At 41.3% G+C, this 22,304-nt stretch overlaps 1 protein-coding gene across 2 annotated transcripts in view; it reads left to right on the forward strand.

Annotated features, from left to right (window-relative positions):
* The window catches only part of LOC126251983 (abasic site processing protein HMCES-like), a 96,596-nt gene extending 78,683 nt beyond the window's left edge, over nt 1–17,913 (forward strand). Inside the window, exons 8-9 of one of the 2 annotated variants that reach the window (XM_049952756.1) lie at nt 2,937–2,993; nt 17,601–17,913. In XM_049952756.1, the coding sequence (XP_049808713.1) occupies nt 2,937–2,993; nt 17,601–17,664 (121 nt within the window). In that variant the 3' untranslated portion in view covers nt 17,665–17,913. Of the gene's footprint in view, nt 1–2,936; nt 2,994–3,097; nt 3,556–17,600 lie in introns of those variants that run through there. The other variant, XM_049952757.1, reaches the window with a different exon arrangement.
* Nucleotides 17,914–22,304: the final 4,391 nt, after the last annotated feature.

Raw genomic sequence — 22,304 nt, forward strand, 5'->3', positions numbered from 1 at the left:
ATCTATATACAGTTTTAAATATATTATTTAATTACATGAACTCAGCCCAATAGAATCTCTGGTGGAGCCCTTCGTCTTAATATTCAGCGGCTGGCTTGCTGTAAAAGATCTTTATATCTATTATTATTGTTAAGCGCTGAATTCAGTTGGGAAAATCGATCGTTTGAACCATTCGTTCATTTTACGACAGATTTAGAATTTCAGATGTGTCCGAAGCCTTTTTGGACGATTTTATAAAATCTCGGTGATTGCAGGCTCTCTTCGTCACAACTGAAACTTCCCCACTAATTACAGGGCCAAGACAATCATCAATGATTCAAACAGAGAACTCATTCGTCATTCACTCTAGAATAAAAGGGTCACAAACCTTATTTCTGAGGAAAAATTGTAAATTCAATCCATCTCCAGTACATGTTCCGTTTTCTGTTGATTCCAAGTCTTACTTAATTTGCATTTACAGTTTTTCTCTCTCTCCAAATAACCCGCTAGTGGCACAAACGTTAATAGCTCGCTTTAGCGAGAAGAAGAGCAAATATGTCTGTTTTTGCAACCTGACAATCTTCCAACAGATACTTCCGAAGCTGTCCTCCTTATCCATCCCTAACAACCATGGAGGATACATATATGTATCTCTGTTCTTCCAAAGAATAAACGTACTAGAAAAATACCTTGGCGTCGACGAGTTGTCGGCGCATATATTACTAGAAAATCCAATCAGATACTTTCCAAAAGTGAATACATGTGGATGATTTGATTGATAATTATTAATTATTGCGTGGTAGAGGGTAATTTTCCGTGGGGAGATTACAACGCCCCTCGCAGCGAGCGAAGTTTGTGAGCTCAATTTTTATTTGCCGAACACACTTCGCGAGCTATCTATTAGTGTGGATAACCCGGAAGTGATAATTGTCAGTCCTCCGACTGGAAAAGAATATTATGTGTAAGACAGACGAAGAAAAGAAATATTGAAAACAGAAGAAATGAAGAGACAGGTACCGCGGCTGTATTGCTTTTACGTGCATCAAGGTGTTACGTCAGCTGTGCACAACCAAGGAAGATGATCTTTCATGAAACTGTTATCAGGGTCTACCCATTCGGGAACTTTCTTAAGCAGGGAAACCTTGGAAAACCTCTTAAGCCTAGACCCCCAGCTTACGGTACATAGAAGATAGGAAAGCCTATAGAAGGAAAAAAAATAATTGTGGAAATAGATCTCTAAAGAAAAGGTAGGGATCGATTTATATAACGCTTTGGAGAAGAGTGATTTGTGCCTCTAGCAAAAAAAAAAAACATTTTACAATAAATAACGTAAGTTTTCGTTTTACAATCTTGTTCCTAGGACAATCTCTTGCGTTGCTAAAGAGGATAATGGAATGTAGTCGAATTAAGTCGGGTGATGCTGAAGGAATTAGTTTAGGAAATGAGACACTTAAAGTAGTAAAGGAGTTTTGCTATTTGGAGAGCAAAATAACTGCTGATGGTCGAAGTAGAGAGGATAAAAAATTTAGACTGGCAATGGCAAGGAAATCGTTTCTGAAGAAGAGAAATTTGTTAACATTAAGTATAGATTTAAGTGTCAGGAAGTCGTTTCTGAAAGTATTTGTATGGAGTGTAGCCATGTATGGAAGTGAAACATGGACGATAAATAGTTTGGATAAGAAGAGAATAGAAGCTTTCGAAATGTGGTGCTACAGAAGAATGCTGAAGATTAGATGGGTAGATCACATAACTAAAGAGGAGGTACTGAATAGAATTAGGGATAAGAGAAATTTATATCACAACTTGACTAGAAGAAGGGATCGGTTGGTAGGACAAGTTCTGAGGCATTGAGGGATCACCAATTTAGTATTGGAGGGCAGCATGGAGGGTAAAAATCATAGCGGGAGACCAAGAGATGAATACACTAAGCAGATTCAGAAGGATGTAGGTTGCAGTAGGTACTGGGAGATGAAGAAGCTTGCACAAGATAGAGTAGCATGGAGAGCTGCATCAAACCAGCCTCAGGACTGAAGACCACAACAACAAAAACAACACCAAGTTATCAATAAGAATGAACGGGCATAGGCAGAGGGTGAATAGTGGCAACACACAATATTCTGTTGCATATCATACTGTACAGCATATAAGTTGTGATCTCAGTGCCTGTTTCACCATGGCAGCCAACAGTTTCTCAGAACTCCACAGGTGGGAACTGGCATTACATAATGTCCTTGGCTCTAGCCGTAATGTATGTCTATTTCTTCAGTCTCGTATGTCTATTTCTTCAGTCTCAGCATTTCATCTCCATAACTATTTCGTTCTTCACTCCCATTTAAATTTCTATATCTTTTCTCACACCTCTATTTTTCCCCAGCTCCCCACCTCTACCACATACAATGCATTTAGCTTTCCACTCTTATTAACCTGTGTACAATGTTTAATCAGTAATTTCTGTCTTGCCTATTACTGTACCTTGCACTTTTAAGCTCTCAGGTTTTCACATCTGATCTGGTGCAGTTCCCAACCATCAGTCTAGCCTTCTCATCCTGTCCACTTAGTCTCCCCTAACCCAGGGTTCTTCGTAACTTTTCCAAACTGTCCCCATTTCCTAAAGCTCACCAGTTCTTTTCCTTCAGTCCTCTTCTTCTCCTTCAACCCTTCTGCCAGGAGGAGGAGGAGGAGGAGCCACCGGCTCTGAAAGCGTGCAAAGTTCAGTATCTTTTTATGTGTGAGTTCTCTTGCCGCCACTTCATCAGTAGATTTTTTTATCTATTCAGTTACATTATATATTTTCAAGAACTGATTGTTGTTAGTACACAGGTTTATTGTCATTGAATAGTACTTTGGGAAAAATTATCATCTTTTTTCATTTGTTGTTAATAAATACAAAACAGTTTAACTTCTATTAACACCAATCATATTTTTTTCTGAAGTTCTCTGGTATGTTTTATTTGCAGGTCAGGAACACTGACAACCTCTGCACAGTTGTGTACTGTCACATCTGTACTTGAAACGTAAGCATTTTATGTAATATTTCAATACTTTAGCTTCAGTAACTATAATTCAACTTTTTAAGACGGTAAATAATCATTACATAAATTTATTGTATCTTGTTCAGATAAGTACAAGGATGGTTTCTACAGACTGGCTGTCAATGCTTGAAGAAGAATTTTGACATTTTGTATTATATTCAGTTGTTTAAAGTCTACCAGTTTATTACTACATAAGATGAGTAGAAAAAATTGGAGTTAAAATTTCAGAGTGTACTTATAGAGGCTACTGTGACTATACAACTAGACACCAAAACATTGAAAACCAAACAATAATTTACAATTTCAGTGACAGTTCTGTAAGTTATACGCCCCTGTCGGCCATACCACTGTTACATACCATGCTGGATCAGTGTCTATAGCAGCATTAAGCTCATAATGAATCTTCCTAAGAAAAGTTTCAAACTGCCATTAACATTAGTAAATATTAAATGCTCCTCAACAAAAAAGTGTATTTAAATATATCTGTATTTTTTTAAAAAGTTAAGTGTAAAAAGAATAAACTATTTTTGAGCGAACAGAGGAATTGCAGCATGTGTTTAATCCTGCCATCTTCATTTGTCATTGAAGTGTAATTTTATAACAGAATTATGCCCAGTACTACCTTTGTCAGTTTCACCTTGTCAGTAACTGTGTAAAACATTCTCAGTCTTCTCCCATGTCAAATTAGGGTAAAAACTAGGGGTCAAAAGTATTGCCACCTATCTTTTTCAGGAACAGCTAGTTGTCGTGGCTCTGCTGAGAGAGAGCTTTATAAAACAAATAGCCTGTGATTGTTGAATTGGTTGTGAATTCATGCTACCAGAAATTGTGTCAATATCTGTGATGCAGGGTCACTTGTGGTGCCACCTCATTTGCAACAGGTCACCAACTTTTTCTGCAGTCATAATTTCAGGAGCTTGCTTCCATGTACCACTAAAAGTATAGCTGTTGTTCCAGTTAAAGGTGTGTTGAATATTCTGATCTGCATGACGTCTTTGATGACGGAGTCCCTGTAGGTTGATGCATAGGACATTAGTCACGAGTCTGCACTCAGACTAATAAATTGACAGAAACAGTGGCATACACCCTAACAAGGTTGCCATAAATTCCATGCCAAGACCCTCCTGAACATGGAGTCTCTGTTTCTCTTGGGCAGTCAGAAATTGGTCTCAAGTCTTACATGCACAGAATATGCAGATTGTTCATCATATTTGAACGCATTAGTGCTTCTGTCTCTAGGAGAGTGCTGTCTTAATGTCTCCATCACCACAACAATTTTTTTAGAACACAAGTCTCAGTTGTTTAATCTGTCACTTGAAGTGGTCCTTGTTGGGTGTTTCAATGTATGTAAAAATCACTCTCCTCTGGAACAGGCGATGGAAGCTCTGGTTGCTAAGTTAGATAATGGTACACAGAAGTCCCATCTGATTTCCATAAAATTATTTCATGATAAGAGCTATACTCTTTAACAGTTGTGTACACACTGAACGTAACACCAACGCTATGCCTCAAAGTGACATTCCTTTAAGGTAATGAAGGTATCTATGAAATCCAAATATTGTCATTGGTAAGACTATTTTACTACACTTAACAGTCTACATAAATGCAACTGACTTAACACAATAAGGTACTTTTATTTTACCTGATTTTACATCTTTTGTCCAGCAGCAATTTGACCTAGTTGAGACCTTTTAATATTGCATGCCTCCCAAATGTGGAATTTATAATAAACATATTTCAGTCGTCTGCAAGTAAATCAAAAGTCACACAAACTGCTTATTGACTGTAACACAATTAGCAAAAGAAATAAATTCAAAAAGGACTCAAAAGTTAGCCAAAAATAATATGGATGATAAAAGTGCCAATATAAACCTCATAGCATCTCCACAGGTGGTCCCCAAAGTCCAAGTAAAGGAGTGCAGTTCGTAATAGAAGTGCGGCCAAAGTAGATGGACATTCAATACCGATTAGACCAATATTTCTGCTCAGTCATAGAGTGCTTAGTAAATGTCGTTACTGGCATGGAACGAATTTTTTACATAACTGATTACTAAACAAGCACACACAAAACTTTAAAAATGAAATACTTGTTACAATAAATTGATTAAATTTTTATGAAACACCAAATCAAATATTTGCATGAAAACAGTTCCTTAATATCAGTCTGTACTATTGCTACATGCCTAAGAAGCATCTTTGTATTAAGATAACTTCCTGAAATGTGGCTGTCTCAGCATGCCAGCCGAAGATCCATGAATTTCATTTCTTGCCTAATTACAACCAGATGTCCACGAAGCGACACTAGAACGTGAAGGAAAATACTTTCTGATTCTATACCCACTTGAGCCTTCTATAAAAAATGTACCTTGTTTCTGTAAGATGAAAAAATTAACTATTGCAAAATTAGTGTAAAATGCTGTTGCAATTCTATTGTAAAATTTCAAAACATGGGAGAGATTCAGACAGACAGGCTAACAGCTGTGTCCAACATCTTGGACACAGAGATGGCTACTAATAAAACAGTTAATTACAACTCACTAAATAAGTAATACTTGATTAATTGCAACAAAACTTATCTTTACTCACCAGGCTCGGCTGTAGCTATCAAACTCCACATGTGGACATAAGGCTCGGAACACACTATATGAGCACGATTAATGAGTGGCGAATTGATGAAAGTCTAGAATGGCCATACTGTGGCTTCACTACAGTCAGTAGAAAACACAAGTTCGTAGACACCTGTTGACACCGTTCTAACAGCGTTGGTGCACAGGCATAGTTCACAGGAGACAGAAGTCTCAATTAACTCCCTGAAAGTTGACATGAACTGTATCACGGTGAGTAGGCTGCATGACAAAGTTACTCTGTTCTGCCTAGTTCCTGGAAGTGGGCAGGATCTGACCTCGAACTGAACTGGCCTCCAGCGATGCAATTTCAGGGCAGAGCCACAGCAGTGGCACCTCGGAACTGCTTCTTCCTAGCATCTAATTGGCACTTTGTGATACTGCTTTTTTGCGCAGTAACTTTGCAGTGGTAGGTACTACTTGCACCGCTCTCAGTACTCGACGACACTGCATGCATCCTCCCCAAACCAAACATCCATCCCGGAGTTGGGTATGGAGATGGACATGATGGCAGGGAGAGAGGGGGTCACTGACGCAGTTGAGGAACTAGGTGCCGAAACTTTAAGTCAGAGTTGAGCACCCATCCACAGCCCAGTATCCACCTTGCGCACAGCAGGAAATACCTACTAGGGAACCAACCACAGGGTGCAATTTAGCGGTCATAGTCGCAGAGGCAAACTGTGAAACGGGTGGGCTGCTGGAGACGACGTCTGCCCCCCATCCACCCACCCACCGTGGCATCCAGCCAGGCCCAACCCTTTTGCCGGCTGTGTCACAGGTCGCCAGCAAAACTGCAACACTGCCGGTAGAGCCAGGCTGACGTCCATGGATGTCTCCTGCTGTGGAGACAACCATGCTGCTGGAGATGACGTGGGAACAGGACAACACCTCAGACATTACACCTCATTCCCATCTCCGACCCCTGCTGAACAAGCGAAAGTACACTGGTCACTGAGGCCATAGCTGTGACTCAGAAGTAGGAGCATAAGGTCTCTGTGGCAGAAGTAACAAGTGGAGCAGAGTCCTGTGACATCAACCGTGCAGAAGCTCCTCTGGCGATTTTCCATCTTTGGGCAGGGAGCAGTAAGACAACAGAAAAAATTTCAAAGCCTGGTCCCATGTGTGAGTGGCTCACAGCTTGTCCATCTGTAATTTAAAGGTCCTCATAAATTATTCAGCTTCACCATTTTACTGTGGGTGAAAGGTCATTGTAGGACAAACTGAGTACCATTGTCTGCACAAAACTGTTCAAACTCCTGAGATGTGAACTGCCGCCCATTATGAGACTATCACTTCAAGTAAGACTTACATGCAGAAGATCAGTGTAAGAGCTGATACTGCGCTGTGTGATGTGTTATACTTCATTGGAACAATGAAGGGAAACATGCGGTATGCATTGACAACCACTAGGCAGTGTATGTTCCAGTATGACATAGCGTCTACAGCTCGTGGTCTAGTGGCTAGCATTGCTACCTCGGGGTCCCGGGTACGATTCCTGGCTGGGCTGGGGATTTTCTCTACCTGGGGACTGGGTGTTTTTGTTTTCTCATCATTTGTGACAGTGACTAGATTGGACTGTGAAAAAATTGGGACTTTGTACATGTGCCGATGATTGTGCAGTTGAGCGCCCCACCAACGAAACACCATGACCAGTATGGCCCAGCAAAATCTTATGTGCAGAAGTTGCCAAAGTTACATCAGGACGTGGCCACTGTAAAGTACCACTGTGGAGGAGCAGATTCAGACTTGGTGCACATTGCACACTGAAGTCATGGCCTTTGTTTGAATTTTCTGATAGAGAGACTGAGGGACCAAGATAAGTGTGTTGCTACTTTCCGTGTGTGCCAGGACAAAGCCAATCTGTACAGAGATGGCACGCTGATGAGCAAAGTAGCAACGAACAACTGGTTGGCGGATCTCCTACAAACTCTGCAGCCACCCACGACAAACTAACTCGAGCACCATCTGCAACGCCAGGTCCAATTCAGTCTCCTGTGCCACATAATCCAAAGTGAGCAGAAAAACTTCCAAAAGCCAGATTTCTTCAGAATCAATGTGAGGACAGAAGCCCTCAGAGGAATCAAATGCAGTGTCAGAATGTGGCAGCACTGCACCAATGCCATAAGGTGAGGCGTCTACTGCAAAAGTGACAGGCTTGCTGGGCTCGAAGTGGACCAAACACCGATCACTTAGTAGTGCATCTTTCAGCTGCTGGAAAGTGGTCTGACACTCAGCTGAACATACGAACGGAAAGCCCTTGCAGCACATTTGATTTAGAAACACTGCAATCTGAGTGGCATTCAGGATAAAATGGACGTGATAGGTTAGCATCTTCATTACAGCTTTTAATTCAGACGCGTTGGTTCATGCAGGCAAGTCCTAAGTGGCCACTAAGTACAACTGTGATAGGTGGAGGATGTGCACATTAATCATATGGCCAAGATACTCGATTTCAGTGAAAAAGAAGGAACACTTGAAATGGTTGCACATCAGTCCTGCATTGGACAAAACATGAAACAATACGTCTAAATTTTGTGAGTGTTCTGCTGGCATACGACCAGAGACAATTGTATCATCTAAATAGTTAGAACAAGAAGGCACTTTCAACATCAGTTGCTTGAGGTATCCTTAGAGAATAGCTGAGGCAGAAGTGCTACCAAATGGCAACCATCAAAGCTGGAGTAATCCCATGTGTGACAAAAATCTTCTTTGACTCTTCATGCAAAGGCAGTTGCAGGTAGGCGTCCTGGAGACGAATTTTTGAAAAGAAGTGACCCTGACCCAATTTGTCCATCAAATCCTCCGGGTGAGGCTACAGGAAAGAATCAACAGTAGTTTGGGGCTGACAGTTGATTTAAAATCTGCACAGAATCTCAACCTGCTTGACAGTTTAGTAAGGACCACCAGGGATGACGCCCATTGGCTGGTTGATACTGGTCTGGTGATGTCACTGTCCTGCAACTCTGTGCAGCCCGGTCCCTTAATGCATAATGACAGTAAGAGCATGAAAAAGCTTGAGCTGCGCATTGTCTTTCACTGTCGCATGGGCCTTGAGCCTTGCCTAAACTACCGTGGAACAGACAACTGTTCTGGTCAGATAATGCATTAGTATTGGCCAGAAACCCAGATGAATTAATTTATAACAACTGACAGTCTGAAAAGGTCAGAGCTATCCATGCCGAAACTGTTAGTAGGCTGACGAAAACACAACACTTGAAATAACACTGTTTTAATAGTGCCATGGAATGTGGCTGCAAACTGCACACTCCAATCACTGGAATAAGTTGTCCATTGTATGCTGACAATGAGTTGTGTGGTTCCTGAAGCTGTACGCTACCTAACCATTCATACATAGCACAGTTGAGCAGTGTGACCTTAGCACCAATATCTAAGTGGAATCTAACACTTGGTGAACACCCGCAACCAAACATACAACTTATTGGATTGCTGATTAGTAAGTTCAGAGTTTGTGTACTGCCAATCTGACGGAACAACAACAGGATATAATCGGTCCACTTCCACTGCACAAGTTTGGGATTCAATAAGGCGGATTTCAGGCAAGAGTAGTACACATCCCCTTATGGAAATAGGGTTTTGGTGGACGTGCCTAGCTGATCACTTTTTTAGTCACTGCTTCATCCAGACAAGCTCCTGTGTTTCAGGTGTCCCACGGAACTGGAGAGATGAGGAAGCTCCATTTCTCACATAATGAGGAAGCCTACAACTTTCCATTTTCCATGTGGGAACTGGAATCAGCTCTGTCCATGGCCAGAGATGCTACTCCAGGACCTGATTAAGATGCATTATGTCATGTTCCGTCATCTGTGCCCCGAAGCTAAAGAACAGCTCCTGTCTTGTTTCAATCAGATGTGGTTTGATGGACAGTACCCCACGACTTGGAAGGAGGCATTATTAGTTCCATTATGAAAACCAGGCAAGGACCGTAGCACCCCTAACAGTTACTGGAGTGTAACCCTTACCGGTTGTATAGGTAAGACTCTTGAACACATGGTCAACTGCCACCTCATCTGCCTCCTCAAATCCTGAGGTCACCTGAGCTGCTTCCAGTGCGGTTTCAGGCACTACCGTTCACCCCTTGACAACTTAATTCTACTGGAGATAGTGATATGTAAGTCATCCTTACACAGATTTTGATCTGTGCATTTTTGACCTCAAAAAAGCATATGACACTACTTGCAGGTACAACATCCTTCACAAACTTCCAGAGTGGGCACTACGTGGACTTCTGCCACTTCTTATCCAATCCTTTCTCGAAGATCGGCATTTTAGATACCAAACTGGTGATTCCTTATCTGACTGCTATGTCTAAGAGAATTGGGTCACCCAAGGCAGTGTACTCAGTGTCACATTCTTTTCCATTCCTGTCAATGTCATTTCTTCCACAGTCGGGAACACTGTCAAATGCTCTTTGTGTGTGGATGACTTTGCCATCTTCTACTCTTCGTCTGACCTTACAGTGATGACAAGGCAGCTACAACTGACCTTCAGGAGGCTGGACACCTGGGCCAAGACAAATGATTTTCAGTTCTCACCAGAGAAGACTACATGTGTCAGTTTTAACCATGCTTTTTGAAGTTTTAAACAACCAGTACCCACAGTGGGAGACAATATTTTATGTTTTATGGAAAGAAATTAACTTCGTTTCTGTACCTGAAAGACAGATGACAGGTCTCACCTCTTGCGGTTTTATAGGGAATTTGTTTGATCACATTTACATTAAGGCAGTGTGGTTAATGAATCAGCCCATATTTCTTACCTCAAGATGTTAGATGCTGTCTACCATGAGGGATTTGGATATCGACTGGACCAGCCCAGTTCAGAGTATGTGTGCAGAGGATGGTGAACCACCATTCTGGGTTCAGAAGGTATCCTTTTGGCTCAACAGACACAGAAAAATCTTAGCATCACCTGTCAATGGCATTTAGTGCAGTGATCCAACCCAACTTTGAACGGCTGTTCAGGAATCGGTCCCATGCGACGATTTAGGATATGTGCTGCTGTCTCAAGGATCTTGAGCCATCAGACCTCTGAATACACAGCCAGGGATGGAACGCGTTGCCGCCTAGATGTCTTTAGAAGCCCAAAGTTATTTTAAGCGTGATGCGGTACAAGAAAACTTGTACTCCAGATTACGTTTTTACAGCTTTGTTTTCTTCCATTTTAAGTACACACCACAATTTCATAGTTGTTTATACAGTTGTATCCCAGCAAGAGAATGTCCTCAGTTCTTCCGCTGTTTTCCTTGATAGGGTTCTCAAAGTGCGTCTTCTGGAACAATTTAAAAATTACTGTGAGGAGTTATATGGCATTATGGTGGCACTGGAGCAGATCCACAGATGCTACCATACAAGGTTTCTTATCTGTTCTGACTCACTTAGTCCACTAAAAACACTTCACCAAACGCATCCAGTAGACCAGTTGATTCATCCCATCCATTATTCCTTAGAGCAGCTCCAACTGTGTGGTAAATAAATGATCTTTTGCTGGGTACCTGGCCACGTCGGGATATAGGGAAATGACATGGCCGACAAAGCGGCCAAGGAAGCATGTCATGAAGTGTTGACCATCAGTGTCCCATTGCATTGCATGCCATCATCTCTTCTGACACACACATTGTGTGTCAGTGGGAGACTGAATGGTTGTAGGTGGCAGAAACAAACTGCAGTCACTCAAATTGACCACACAGGCAAGGCAGTCTTCCATGTCAGTCTCACCCCTGGAAGAACGTTCTGCTTACCAGGTCATGCATTGGACTTACCCTTTAAAACATAGATTCCTCCTCTGGTGGCAGGATCCACCACTCGGTGAGGTATGTGGTGTGCCATTTTTGGTTCGGCTTATTTTGGAAACACGTTTCTTATATACTAATATCAGGGCAGTCCTCAGTGTCTCAATGGAGATCTATCTACCATTCTTGCTGATACTGATTCCAATGTTAAAAGAGTGGTGATATTTTGTGAACTGTCAAGCTTCTTCCATAAATTGGTGGGGAAGGGAGACAGACTTTTAAGGCATTGTAAACTGCTTCACATGAGGGGCAGCCTTTATCCCCACACTTGAGATTGGTGTGCTGACTTTTCGTCAGAGTGCTGATGACCATGATGCTGAAAGCCTCTCTCCTAAAATTATCGTCATCATCATAATCGGTGGACGTAAGGCAGCAGGCACAACATGCACATGAGAATCACTGTCTGACATGGAATGAGAAAGCTGCTGTTCACCATGTATACTTAAACATGCCAACTGTATTGTATGGCCTTGTTTGTCAAATGTGAAACACATGGTTTTTGCAGCACAGGCACTGCACCCTATCACATGTTTGAAAGCAATGTGGTTGATTGTGCAGGCTGTGCTGCAGCCTGATGGTGTGACTATTGTGCACATGACCTAGACATCGGCCAAAATCTGACCTGGGGGGAGGAGGATGTTGTTGGCCCCTGAGCTGTCTTTACTCTTGACAGCAGATATTGCAAGTGCTTAAAAATCCTGTGCACTCAGTCCCATCGACAATGTCCTGTGACTCCGTAATTGGCAATATTATACTAAGGTCAGGTTTTGGATGCTTCAGTATGGCAGCACAAATATGGGACTCACATGTTCTGAGTAATTGCATCTCTCATCGTAGTGTCACTGTAACTTGACCCTCACGAACACTGAAAGTGAATTGTCTAGTAATGCCACAAAGTTTTATTACCCACTTTTTGTAGGATTGTCCTGGCTGCTGTTTTAATCTGAATATCTTAGAAGAAGCAGCCGTTACATGCACTTGTGATTTAAGATGATTTGGCAATTTGTCAACTAACATGTCATTGGGGGCCTCAAGAGGTTCATGATGTGGAAACAGTTTTACTGCTAACCAGAATACATCTTAGCCTTCGGTGGAGGGAAACTGGTAAATATGCTGGTTACCCTAAGTTCTGTATATGTTGAAATGTACTGTCAATATAACCAGGGCAGTCTTCACTTTGCCCCAGAAACACTCTGAATGTTGGCACTTTAACCGTTTGTTGAGTTCCTTCCAGTTGAACAGGTTGGGGTGGGACTTGTGTTGCTTCCGCAATTCCTTGCAGTGCTTGTAATAATTGTTCAAGTCTTTGTCCATGCAGTTGTGTAGCTTGCATTAAAGACGCACCCAAAAGAGACACTGTGAACACTCAATATATCAACACACACAAACAGAAATATAGCACTGCTGTAAGAGAGCATTAGTTACACAATATGTCCCAGTGAGCTAACCATGAGCAGCATCCTTGGCATCACTTTACTTGTGTCTGATGTCTTGGACACTGTGGTTAGGTAGCTATTAATAATACATTGAATTAGAAGTACTCTGAATAAGTAATACTTTATTGAGTATAACAAAATATATCTTTGTTTGCCAGTCTCGGCTGTAGCTATGAAACTGTTTAAGTGGACTTGCAGTTCAGAACACACTAAATGAGCCCCAATTACTGAGAGACGAATTAATACAAGTTCGGAATGGCCTTATTGAGGTATCACTACAGGCACTAGAAAACACAAGTTCGTAGACACTTGTTGACACAGTTCTGATAGCATTGGCAAGTAGACACAGTTCACAGGAAACAGAGGTCTCTTCACTCTTCAATGGTTGACATGGGCTGTGTCACAGTGAGTAGACAGCACAACAGTGTTACTCCAACAGAAACTTCCTGGCAGTGGGCAGGATCCAACCTTGAACAGAAGGGACTCCTGGCCTCTAGTGGCACTACTTCAGGGCAGAGGCACGGGATGCACAGCTTCTTTCTAGCATCTCAGTGGTTGCTCATGATACTGCTTTGCTGTACAGTGTACAGTATCTCTATGGTGCTTGATACTACGTGCTCCACTCTCGATGCTTGATGATGACACAGGATGAACAAAAAATTGATTCTGCTTCATACAATGCCATGAAATTCAGTAGGTCAATAAATTGGATACTCCACAACCTGACAAAGTTTTGCTGAGTTGCTCTGCTCTGTACTGCACTGCATGCACACCTGGACTGAACTGAGGAAACAGAGGAAAAAAAACAGCACTGGTGCTGTCTCAAGGTCAAGTAGACCTGCCAACTGCAGGGGAGCCAAACATGGAGAATTGATGAATCAGACACCACAAACTAGAATAGTTTATGTCACTATGTACAGATTCTAGGACACATTAAAATTATGGAGTTTCTTTTCAAACACACTGTGTATAAGGGGCATGAACAGCAGCAGATGTCACAAGATCACTGTGGAGGACACAGAGATGCCACATATTCATTTGAGACAGTGTTATAAGCACCTGATAAAGTTGGGAAGGGTCTCCATTTGGCCAGCTGGTTGAATTGTGCAGAATCCAGATTAATGGGGCATTTGAGTGTGACAGTGGCCCATTGTTGGACTGGATGAGAATGAGAGGGTAGTCATACTTGTTAAGGTACTGATAGAACATATCTGACCTCAATAACAAGGCATGTGATGTGTTCTGACTCGCTCAGTGCACCAAATGTATCCAGTAGACCAGTTGATTTAGCTCATCCATTAATCCTTACAGGAGCTTTACGAATAGATGATCACCTTTTGCTGGTATCTGGACGTGTTGGGGTACATGTAAACAACCTAGCAATAAAGCAGAAGTATATTTGGGTGTTATTGTAAGTCGTCGTCTCATTATCCGATAGACAAATTGTGCACCAGTGAGAAACAATGGTTGGAGGTGGCGGAAAATAAACTGCAGTCACTCAGACAACCAGACAGGCTTGGCAGACTTCATGCCAACTTCACCTATGGAAGGAAGTGCTGCTAACCAGACTGCGCATAGGACATAGTCCTTTAAAACAGGTTTTTGTCCTCTGGCAGGAGGATCCACCACTCTGTGAAGTTTGAGGGGTGCCACTTTCAGTTCAGGATATTTTCACTACTTGTGTCTTTATTAACATGAAGGCAACCGTCGGCTTGATTGCAAATCTGCCCACACGGGCTATGAAATTTTGGTGAATTGTCATTTAGACTTCATCACTCAAGTGCTGTGGAGGGGAGATGGACTTTAAACTATTGTAAACTACTCCACACATGAGGCAGCCTTTCGTCTCCCCCTCCGACCCCTCCCCTTATGGGAATGGTGTGTTAACTTTTTGTCAGGGTGCTGATGACCTTGATGTCGAGTGCCCTGCATCCAAAATAATTGTCATGTGCCAATTCTCAACAGGGCAGTGCTTGTCTACATATGGCACTTGTGTCTTATATTATTGGCCAAACATTTTAAGAATGTATTATTTGTAAATCAAGTGTTGAAAATAAAATAGATGTTTAATTGACATTGTTTGCTCAGGTTTGCCTCTGCTTGTAAAAATTATGAATGTACTAAACAAGTGCTCAGTATTAATGTTACCACTACATGTCACATAGACCTGTCAAGTTTGCTGTTACATTTGTGTTACTGCAAACACAGCAATATCTTCTCTCAACAGCACATTAAATAGCGTGATTTGACAACAGAGATACATGTACAACATGACCAACAATACGAGGGCCATTCAGAAAGTAACCTCCGGTTGATTTAAAAAAATACACCAAGTTAAATAAAAATATTTTAATATATACATCTTACAACTACATCTTTGCACTATTTTTCTACATAGTCTCCATAGCGATTGAGGCACTTATCGTATCTCTTCAGAAGCTTTGAAATTCCTTCTGCATAAAAATCACCCGCTTGTGCCTGGAGCCAGCCTGTGACCGCATCTTTGAGCTCGTCGTCGTCATCAAACCGCTGTGACCCGAGCCATTTCTTCAAATGCATGAAGAGGTGATAATCACTTGGCGCCAGGTCTGGGCTGTAAGGTGGATGGTTGATAACGTCCCACTTGAAGGACTCAAGAAGGGCCGTTGTTCTGCGAGCAGAGTGAGGACGGGCGTTATCGTGCAAAAAAACGATACCGGAAGTCAGCATACCACGGCGTTTGTTCTGTATAGCCCGTCGTAACTTTTTTATTGTTTCACAGTACACTTCTTGATTAATGGTCGTACCACGTTCCATGAATTCAACCAACAACACCCCTTTGGCATCCCAAAACACCGTTGCCATCAGTTTTCTGGCAGAAAAATCTTGCGAGGCTTTTCTTGGTTTGGTAGGCGAATTTGAATGTGCCCACATCTTTGATTGTTCTTTTGTCTCAGGGTTCATGTACTTAATCCAGGTTTCGTCACCGGTCACGATTCTGTTTAACAATGGTTCTCCTTCGTCCTCATAACGTGACAGAAAGTCTAATGCAGAGGCCATTCTTTGAGTTTTGTGGTGGTCGGTAAGAATTTTGGGCACCCATCGTGCACAGAACTTACGGTAACCCAATCTTGCTGTCACTATCTCGTACAAGAGAGTCTTAGAAATCTGTGGAAAACCTGTAGACAACTCCGACATTGAGAAACGTTGATTTTCACGAACTTTTGCATCAACTGTCTGAACGAGTTTGTCAGTCACCAATGATGGTCTACCACTCCTCTCTTCATCATGAATGTTTTCTCGTCCACTTTTAAATAAACGTACCCATTCACGGACAACTCCTTCACTCATAACTCTTGGTCCGTACACGGCACAAAGCTCACGATGAATAGCTGCTGCAGAATATCCTTTGGCTGTAAAAAACCTTATGACAGCACGCACTTCACATTTGGCGGGGTTTTCTATTGCAGCACACATTTCAAACTGCCACAAAAACTAAACTAGTGCAGGTACGACGTTCACTCGACCACGGCTTGATGCCAACACCTGTTGAGTGCGTGAACGCACAGATGGCGTCGCTACTCCCCCCACAACCCGCACTGTGACCAATCGGAGGTTACTTTCTGAACCGCCCTCGTAGATTTGAGGATTTCTTGTGCAAATGCTTGTCAGTTTCTGTGGGATACACAGAGTGAAAATATAAAGAACATGAAATATTTCTGAAGCACTAATTTTTTTGCTACCATTTTCAGGAATGATACCACGACAGAGTGAGTGTAAAAAATAATGGCTTATCTTATGGAAGGAATTATTCTGGCTATGTGAATGAATTCTAATGAAGTAATTTAATCTTATACTAATCTGGTAATTTCTGTTTTCTTACACTTTTACTGCAAGAAATAAGTAAATATTCCTTAATCACATACAGACAGATTGAAACTGTTTCCTTACTGACAGTAAGACAGACAGTGCAGGCAGCAAGAATCTCCAAGCGCGCATAAGTCCTTTGCCCAGAGTTCTCTATCCAGATTGTATAAGATCACTGTTGTGCAGTTAGTGTTTTGAGTAAACCATTCTTTTATTTCATATTGTTCACTACTATGTAGTTTTGTCTTAGTAGCCGTTCTCAAATGTAAATTATAATTCTTGAAACAATTAACATACTTGTCTACATCACACAATTGTAGATGTTTTTGCAATGAGAACATGGGATGAATGATTTTGAATGTTGTGTGTCAGGTCTTCACAAAGTCCACTCTCCATCTTTTGCTTCGTCTCTCTTATGACCTCGTCCTGAAAGGAACAAAGTTACTAGCGCTACAGGCCATCAGTGCATGCCATTTGAAAATTTGAAACACATGATGAGACAGTGTCAAGCATTTGATTCCCTTCTTCTTTTTCGTCTTCTCTTTTTTCCACACAGTTTACAGTTTAGCTATAATTTCCATTCACTGTGGTCTGCTCTAGTACTGGTTGTGACCCTACTGATAAAGAGAACATGGCCAATATTTTTCTTATCCTCCTGGGCGTTGAGTTAACGGCCATAGTGTTGATACACTTTAAACTCATTAACTTGCCCTCTCCAATTTATTCTTTGCGCTATCTTAGTCCAAACGTACATCTTGAAGCCTTCTTTTGCCTGGACAATCAATAGTTAATATTGGTAAGTGTAGACACATTTATTTCTGAATAATTAATGTGTATCTTTGTTTCCATTATTATGTAAATGATATTTTTCCAGGGAAGACTTGCCATCCCCAAGTGACATGTGCACTGATGAATCGGATGTGCTGGACACACAGTAAGCATTGTGCGCCACCCCTTTTGCTTTTCATGTAAATATGTTTACTGTTGTTCCATGTGTTAATGTACTTGTAGATCATAACTTTTTACTATTCAGTTAAATTGTGTTTTTTACTATTATTTATTTCTATTTTACAAATGTATAGTGAACACTGTGTAGATAATCATTCCACCATTTTAAACTGAATAATATGTGGCAAAGTGTATACAGTGATTCAGCCAAGTTCCTGACTTGTGTAACGTAATAAAAATTTGTGTTTCATTGTCTGTCTTATGTAATTTGTGTTTTCATTAATTAAAATGTACTAAGAAAAAAGTTTGAGTGTCTGTATAGTATGCTACTAGTAAAACAATCATCTGCACCAACTACTGTCCTGAGAAGAGAGCATTAGTATTAGTAAAAGAAATTTGAAATGTGGGGCCATCAAGTGTTTGGAAGTCATCTTCTGTTTACTCTTGTAATTAATTTCTTTGTTTTTGTTGTAATATTCCATTCCTCTCTTCACCCTCTGATTAATTTTTATTTGTAGCCATTTGTGTGTCGTACACAGAAATGGCAACTGACAAAGTGTTTCCCACAGGAATGGCTACTGCCAATCTGTAGATTACCAGTAACTTTACCATCCAATTGCTTAAAGTGGAGGATCAAAGAACACTGATTATAGTAGCTGCTTCAATACACTCCTCCTCCCCCCCCCCCACCCCCACCCCCACCCTGATAACAGCTCCTGTGAAATTTTTGTGTGGGTGAGAACTGCCCCTTCAGCATAACTTCTGTTTTTGTAATCCCAAAGGCCTCAACCTCCACTGTAATTCCCTTCTCACTTCTTTTGCTCTTACCTTCTCTTTCCTCTCCAGTCATTTTCCACACTGCTCCTTCCTTGTTCAGACCTGATACACTTACTCTGTCCTGCCCTCTTCCCTTATGTGTCTGTTTTGCAATTGTTGCCTTTCCATTCATCATTTTGTTATTAGTGTTTTAGGCTCCTTCTACTGCCCCCCTCCCCCCAACGATTCCTCTGATTACCTCCCCAAACCATCCCAGTTCCCACACAACATGTTTCTCCCTCCTCTCCTAAAGTTATGTTTGAGTGCCTGCAAGTGCACAGTCCAGTCACAGAAATGTGATCACCGTCTGTGTTTGACATCGACGTACGACCTTTGTTCAACGTCAGTGGACAATAACCACTTACAGACAGCAGGTGCGAGCACTAGGAGTGGATGATATATAAATGTCAGGGATGCAGAAAATAGTGCAGTCATTGTCATAATGTGGAAACGGAGTGATTTATCCAATGTCCAAAAGGGCATGATCATTGGTTTTTGGGCTAAGGATGGAAGCATTTCCGAAACAGCCAAGTTTTTAAACTGTTCAATGGTTAAAACATACCTCGTATGGTAAAATTGCGCTATCCAAAACTGGCACCAAAGCAATTGTGGTGCTCCATGAGACATAGACAAAGGGTGAATGATAACTGTGGAGGTGTGTGTGGGCAAATAGATGTGTAACTGTTGAGCAACCGACCACCCAGACGAATGAAGAGTCTACCAGCAGTGTCTACTCAATGACCATTCACCAAGCGTTGTTGTGCAGGGCCTCCACAGTAGGCACGTTGTTCACACACCAATGCAGGCCGCTGTTCATCGGCAAAAAAGGCTGGAATCTGCAAGCCCATATCGCTACTGAGTGGCAACAGGTTACCTTTTCAGATGAATCGTGTTTTATGCTCCATCGGACAGATAAGTATGGCATGAAATGTCTCCAAGCAAACACACTTTAAAAATCATTGAAAGGGTCCAGGCTGGAGGAGGGAGTGTTATGTTATGGGGAATGTTTTCGTTGCATTTCCAGGATGATCTCATCATTCTGGAAGGCACAATGGATCAACACAAGTATGCATGTATCCTTGGGGACCACATCCCTCCCTACATGCACTTCGTTTTTCCACAGCAAGATGCCATCTACTAGTAGGGGAATGCAATGTATCACACAGCTTGCAGTGCACGTGTGTGGTTCGAAGAGCAGAAGGATGAGTTCACTGAACTCCTCCCCGGCTACTGAACTCCACAGATTTAAATCCCTTCAAGAACCAATGGGACCACATCATTCAGGTTGTTTGCACCTGGATCTTCAAACAGGAAACAGCGCTGCTGGCCATGGCACTGGAGTCGGCACAGCTCTACATCTCTGTCAGTACCTTCTAGAACTTCATTGACTCTCTTCCTGGCTGGGAGTAATGGCGCACTCCTGTAATCCAAGCTACTGGAAGGCTGTTGTGTGGGCGAGAAATGTCTACTGCATAATCGGCCGTCGTGCGAACTCTGGTACAACCGCAGTGATCCCACTGTACTCTACATCGCCTTGGCAGAGCTAGGAATATTGTCCAAATAGTGACACTCTTCCTGCATGTGTCACTATGGTCAGTGCTCCAATAGGTGGTTATTCAGGCTTTTGACAGATGGTTACATTAATGTGACTGGCAGTGTATGTGTATTTAAACTAGACAAAGAGCTGCAGCTTGGTAGGTAATGATGTCTCTCTGCTGTCTTATGTATCTGTGCACAACACACTAATCAGTTTTGGGTGAATTGTTTAGTTTTCTATTTCCATCTCGCAATTTTCTTTAATTAGTTCTTCTTTGTTTATCATATCAGAGTGTCAGGACTAAAGATGAAATAACTCTGTCAGCTACCTTTTTAATTTCACCATTTTCTTATCATACAGTAGGACTGTTGTAAATTCATTATTGTTCTTATGGGGAATCAGAACCATGGCACAAGTTGCAAGCTAGTACTAAGCACAGAACGGAAAGGTGGAAGGCATATATAGGTGGACTATAAAAGTGAAATGAACCTAAAGGCAATATCATAGAGAGAGAAGAGGAAGTATGTGAAGACGAGTTAATAGATATGATACTGTGAGAATAATTTGATAGAGCACTGAAAGACCAGAGTCAAAACAAGGACCTGGGAGTAGATGATCTTCCCTCAGAGTTAGTTACCCTTGGGAGAGCCAGCTATGTCAAAACTATTCCATGTGATGTGGAAGACATCATAATATCTCAGAAGTAAAACAAAGATATTTTTATTGTGTTATTTCGTAGAAAAGCTTGTATCTCAACTATTAGTAATCCAGTGAGAGGTAATGACCTATTTGCCGTGCTCTGTTAAGAAAAAAAAGAGCCATGTATATTTTTAAGCAACCTTATTAAGTGGATAAACCATGCATTACTTTTCTGACGTAAAGAGGTTTTCATTAAAGCATACAATATATGAGACAGTGAAAGTCATGGTTGCAAAATGCAGATACAAATTATTAACAGAAGAATGGCAACACTGGTGGAAGCAGACCTCGGGGAAAATCAGTTAAGGTTAGAGTTACAGAGGAATATAGACACAGGTAATGTTCGATCACTTAAAAACGGAAAATCTATGTTTATATCATTTGTCTATTTAGAGAATGCTCTTGATAATATTGACTGGAATATGCTTTTTGAATGTATGAAGATAGGGATAAAAGACAGGAGCAAAATGTTGTTAGAATTTTTCATAGACACTAGACCGCAGAAGAATGAAGGTCATGAAAACGAAGCAGTGTTGAGAGAGGATTGTAGCCCATGTCCAATATTGCACAGTTACCACACTGAGCTAGCATTAGAAGAAACCAAGGTGAAATTTTCAGAAGAAATTTTAAAAAATTAAGGTTTGTAGTGATGTGATTGTGTCAGAGACAGCAAAGGACTTAGAATAGCAGATGAATGGGGTAGACAGTATCTTGAAAGGATGGTATAAGATGAACATTAACAAAAGTAAAACAAGATTAGTAGATTGTTAAATCAAGTGATGCTGAACGAATTAAATTAGGAAATGAGACACTAAAAGTAGTAGATGAGTTTTGCTATGTGGGCAGCAAAATTATTGATAAGCCAGAGTGAATATAAAATGCAACTATCTCTAGTGTGAAAAGCATTTTTGATAAATAGGAAATTAACATCTACAGTCCACATCCTATGAGAAGGTGGCTCAGTTTCCAGCCATTCTGCACATCACCCTCCATTAACTGCTAGCAGTCAACAAGATTAATTCTCTGTCCGAGCGGCTAGCCGCTAATTAACTAAACTGCAAGAATCTCTCTCTCCCACATGCTGCGCTGTTGCCGTACCTCGCAACAATGCAGTTTATTCACAAGGCGAATGAATTATTCATTCAGATGTTGATGTTTTTTTCTTGTAGCAGTAGAGCTGTGAATTTGCATCTATAGACGTTTTACTGCTATTTCCAAATACACATGTCAGGTAACAGCTGTAAATGTGAAGTTCCTCACAAGCATCTTCTAATCAAATTGCTTGCCTATGGAGTATCATCTCAGTTGTGCGACTGGCTTCATGATTTTCTTTCAGAAAGGTCACAGAACTTAGTAAAATCATAACAGAAGTGTTATAGGTCTTATCCTGTTCCTGATCTTCGTGAACAAGTTAGAAAACAATCTGAGCAGTCCTCTTACATTGTTTGGAGATGATGCTACATTGTTTGGAGATGATGCTGTGATTTATCAACCTCTGATGATCAAAACAAATTGCAAAACGTTTTAGACAACAGATCTGGATGATGTGAAAATGGCAATTGACTCAAAATAATGGAA

Source organism: Schistocerca nitens, chromosome 4 (assembly GCF_023898315.1).
Source record: "Schistocerca nitens isolate TAMUIC-IGC-003100 chromosome 4, iqSchNite1.1, whole genome shotgun sequence".
Classification (NCBI taxonomy): Eukaryota; Metazoa; Arthropoda; class Insecta; order Orthoptera; family Acrididae; genus Schistocerca; species Schistocerca nitens.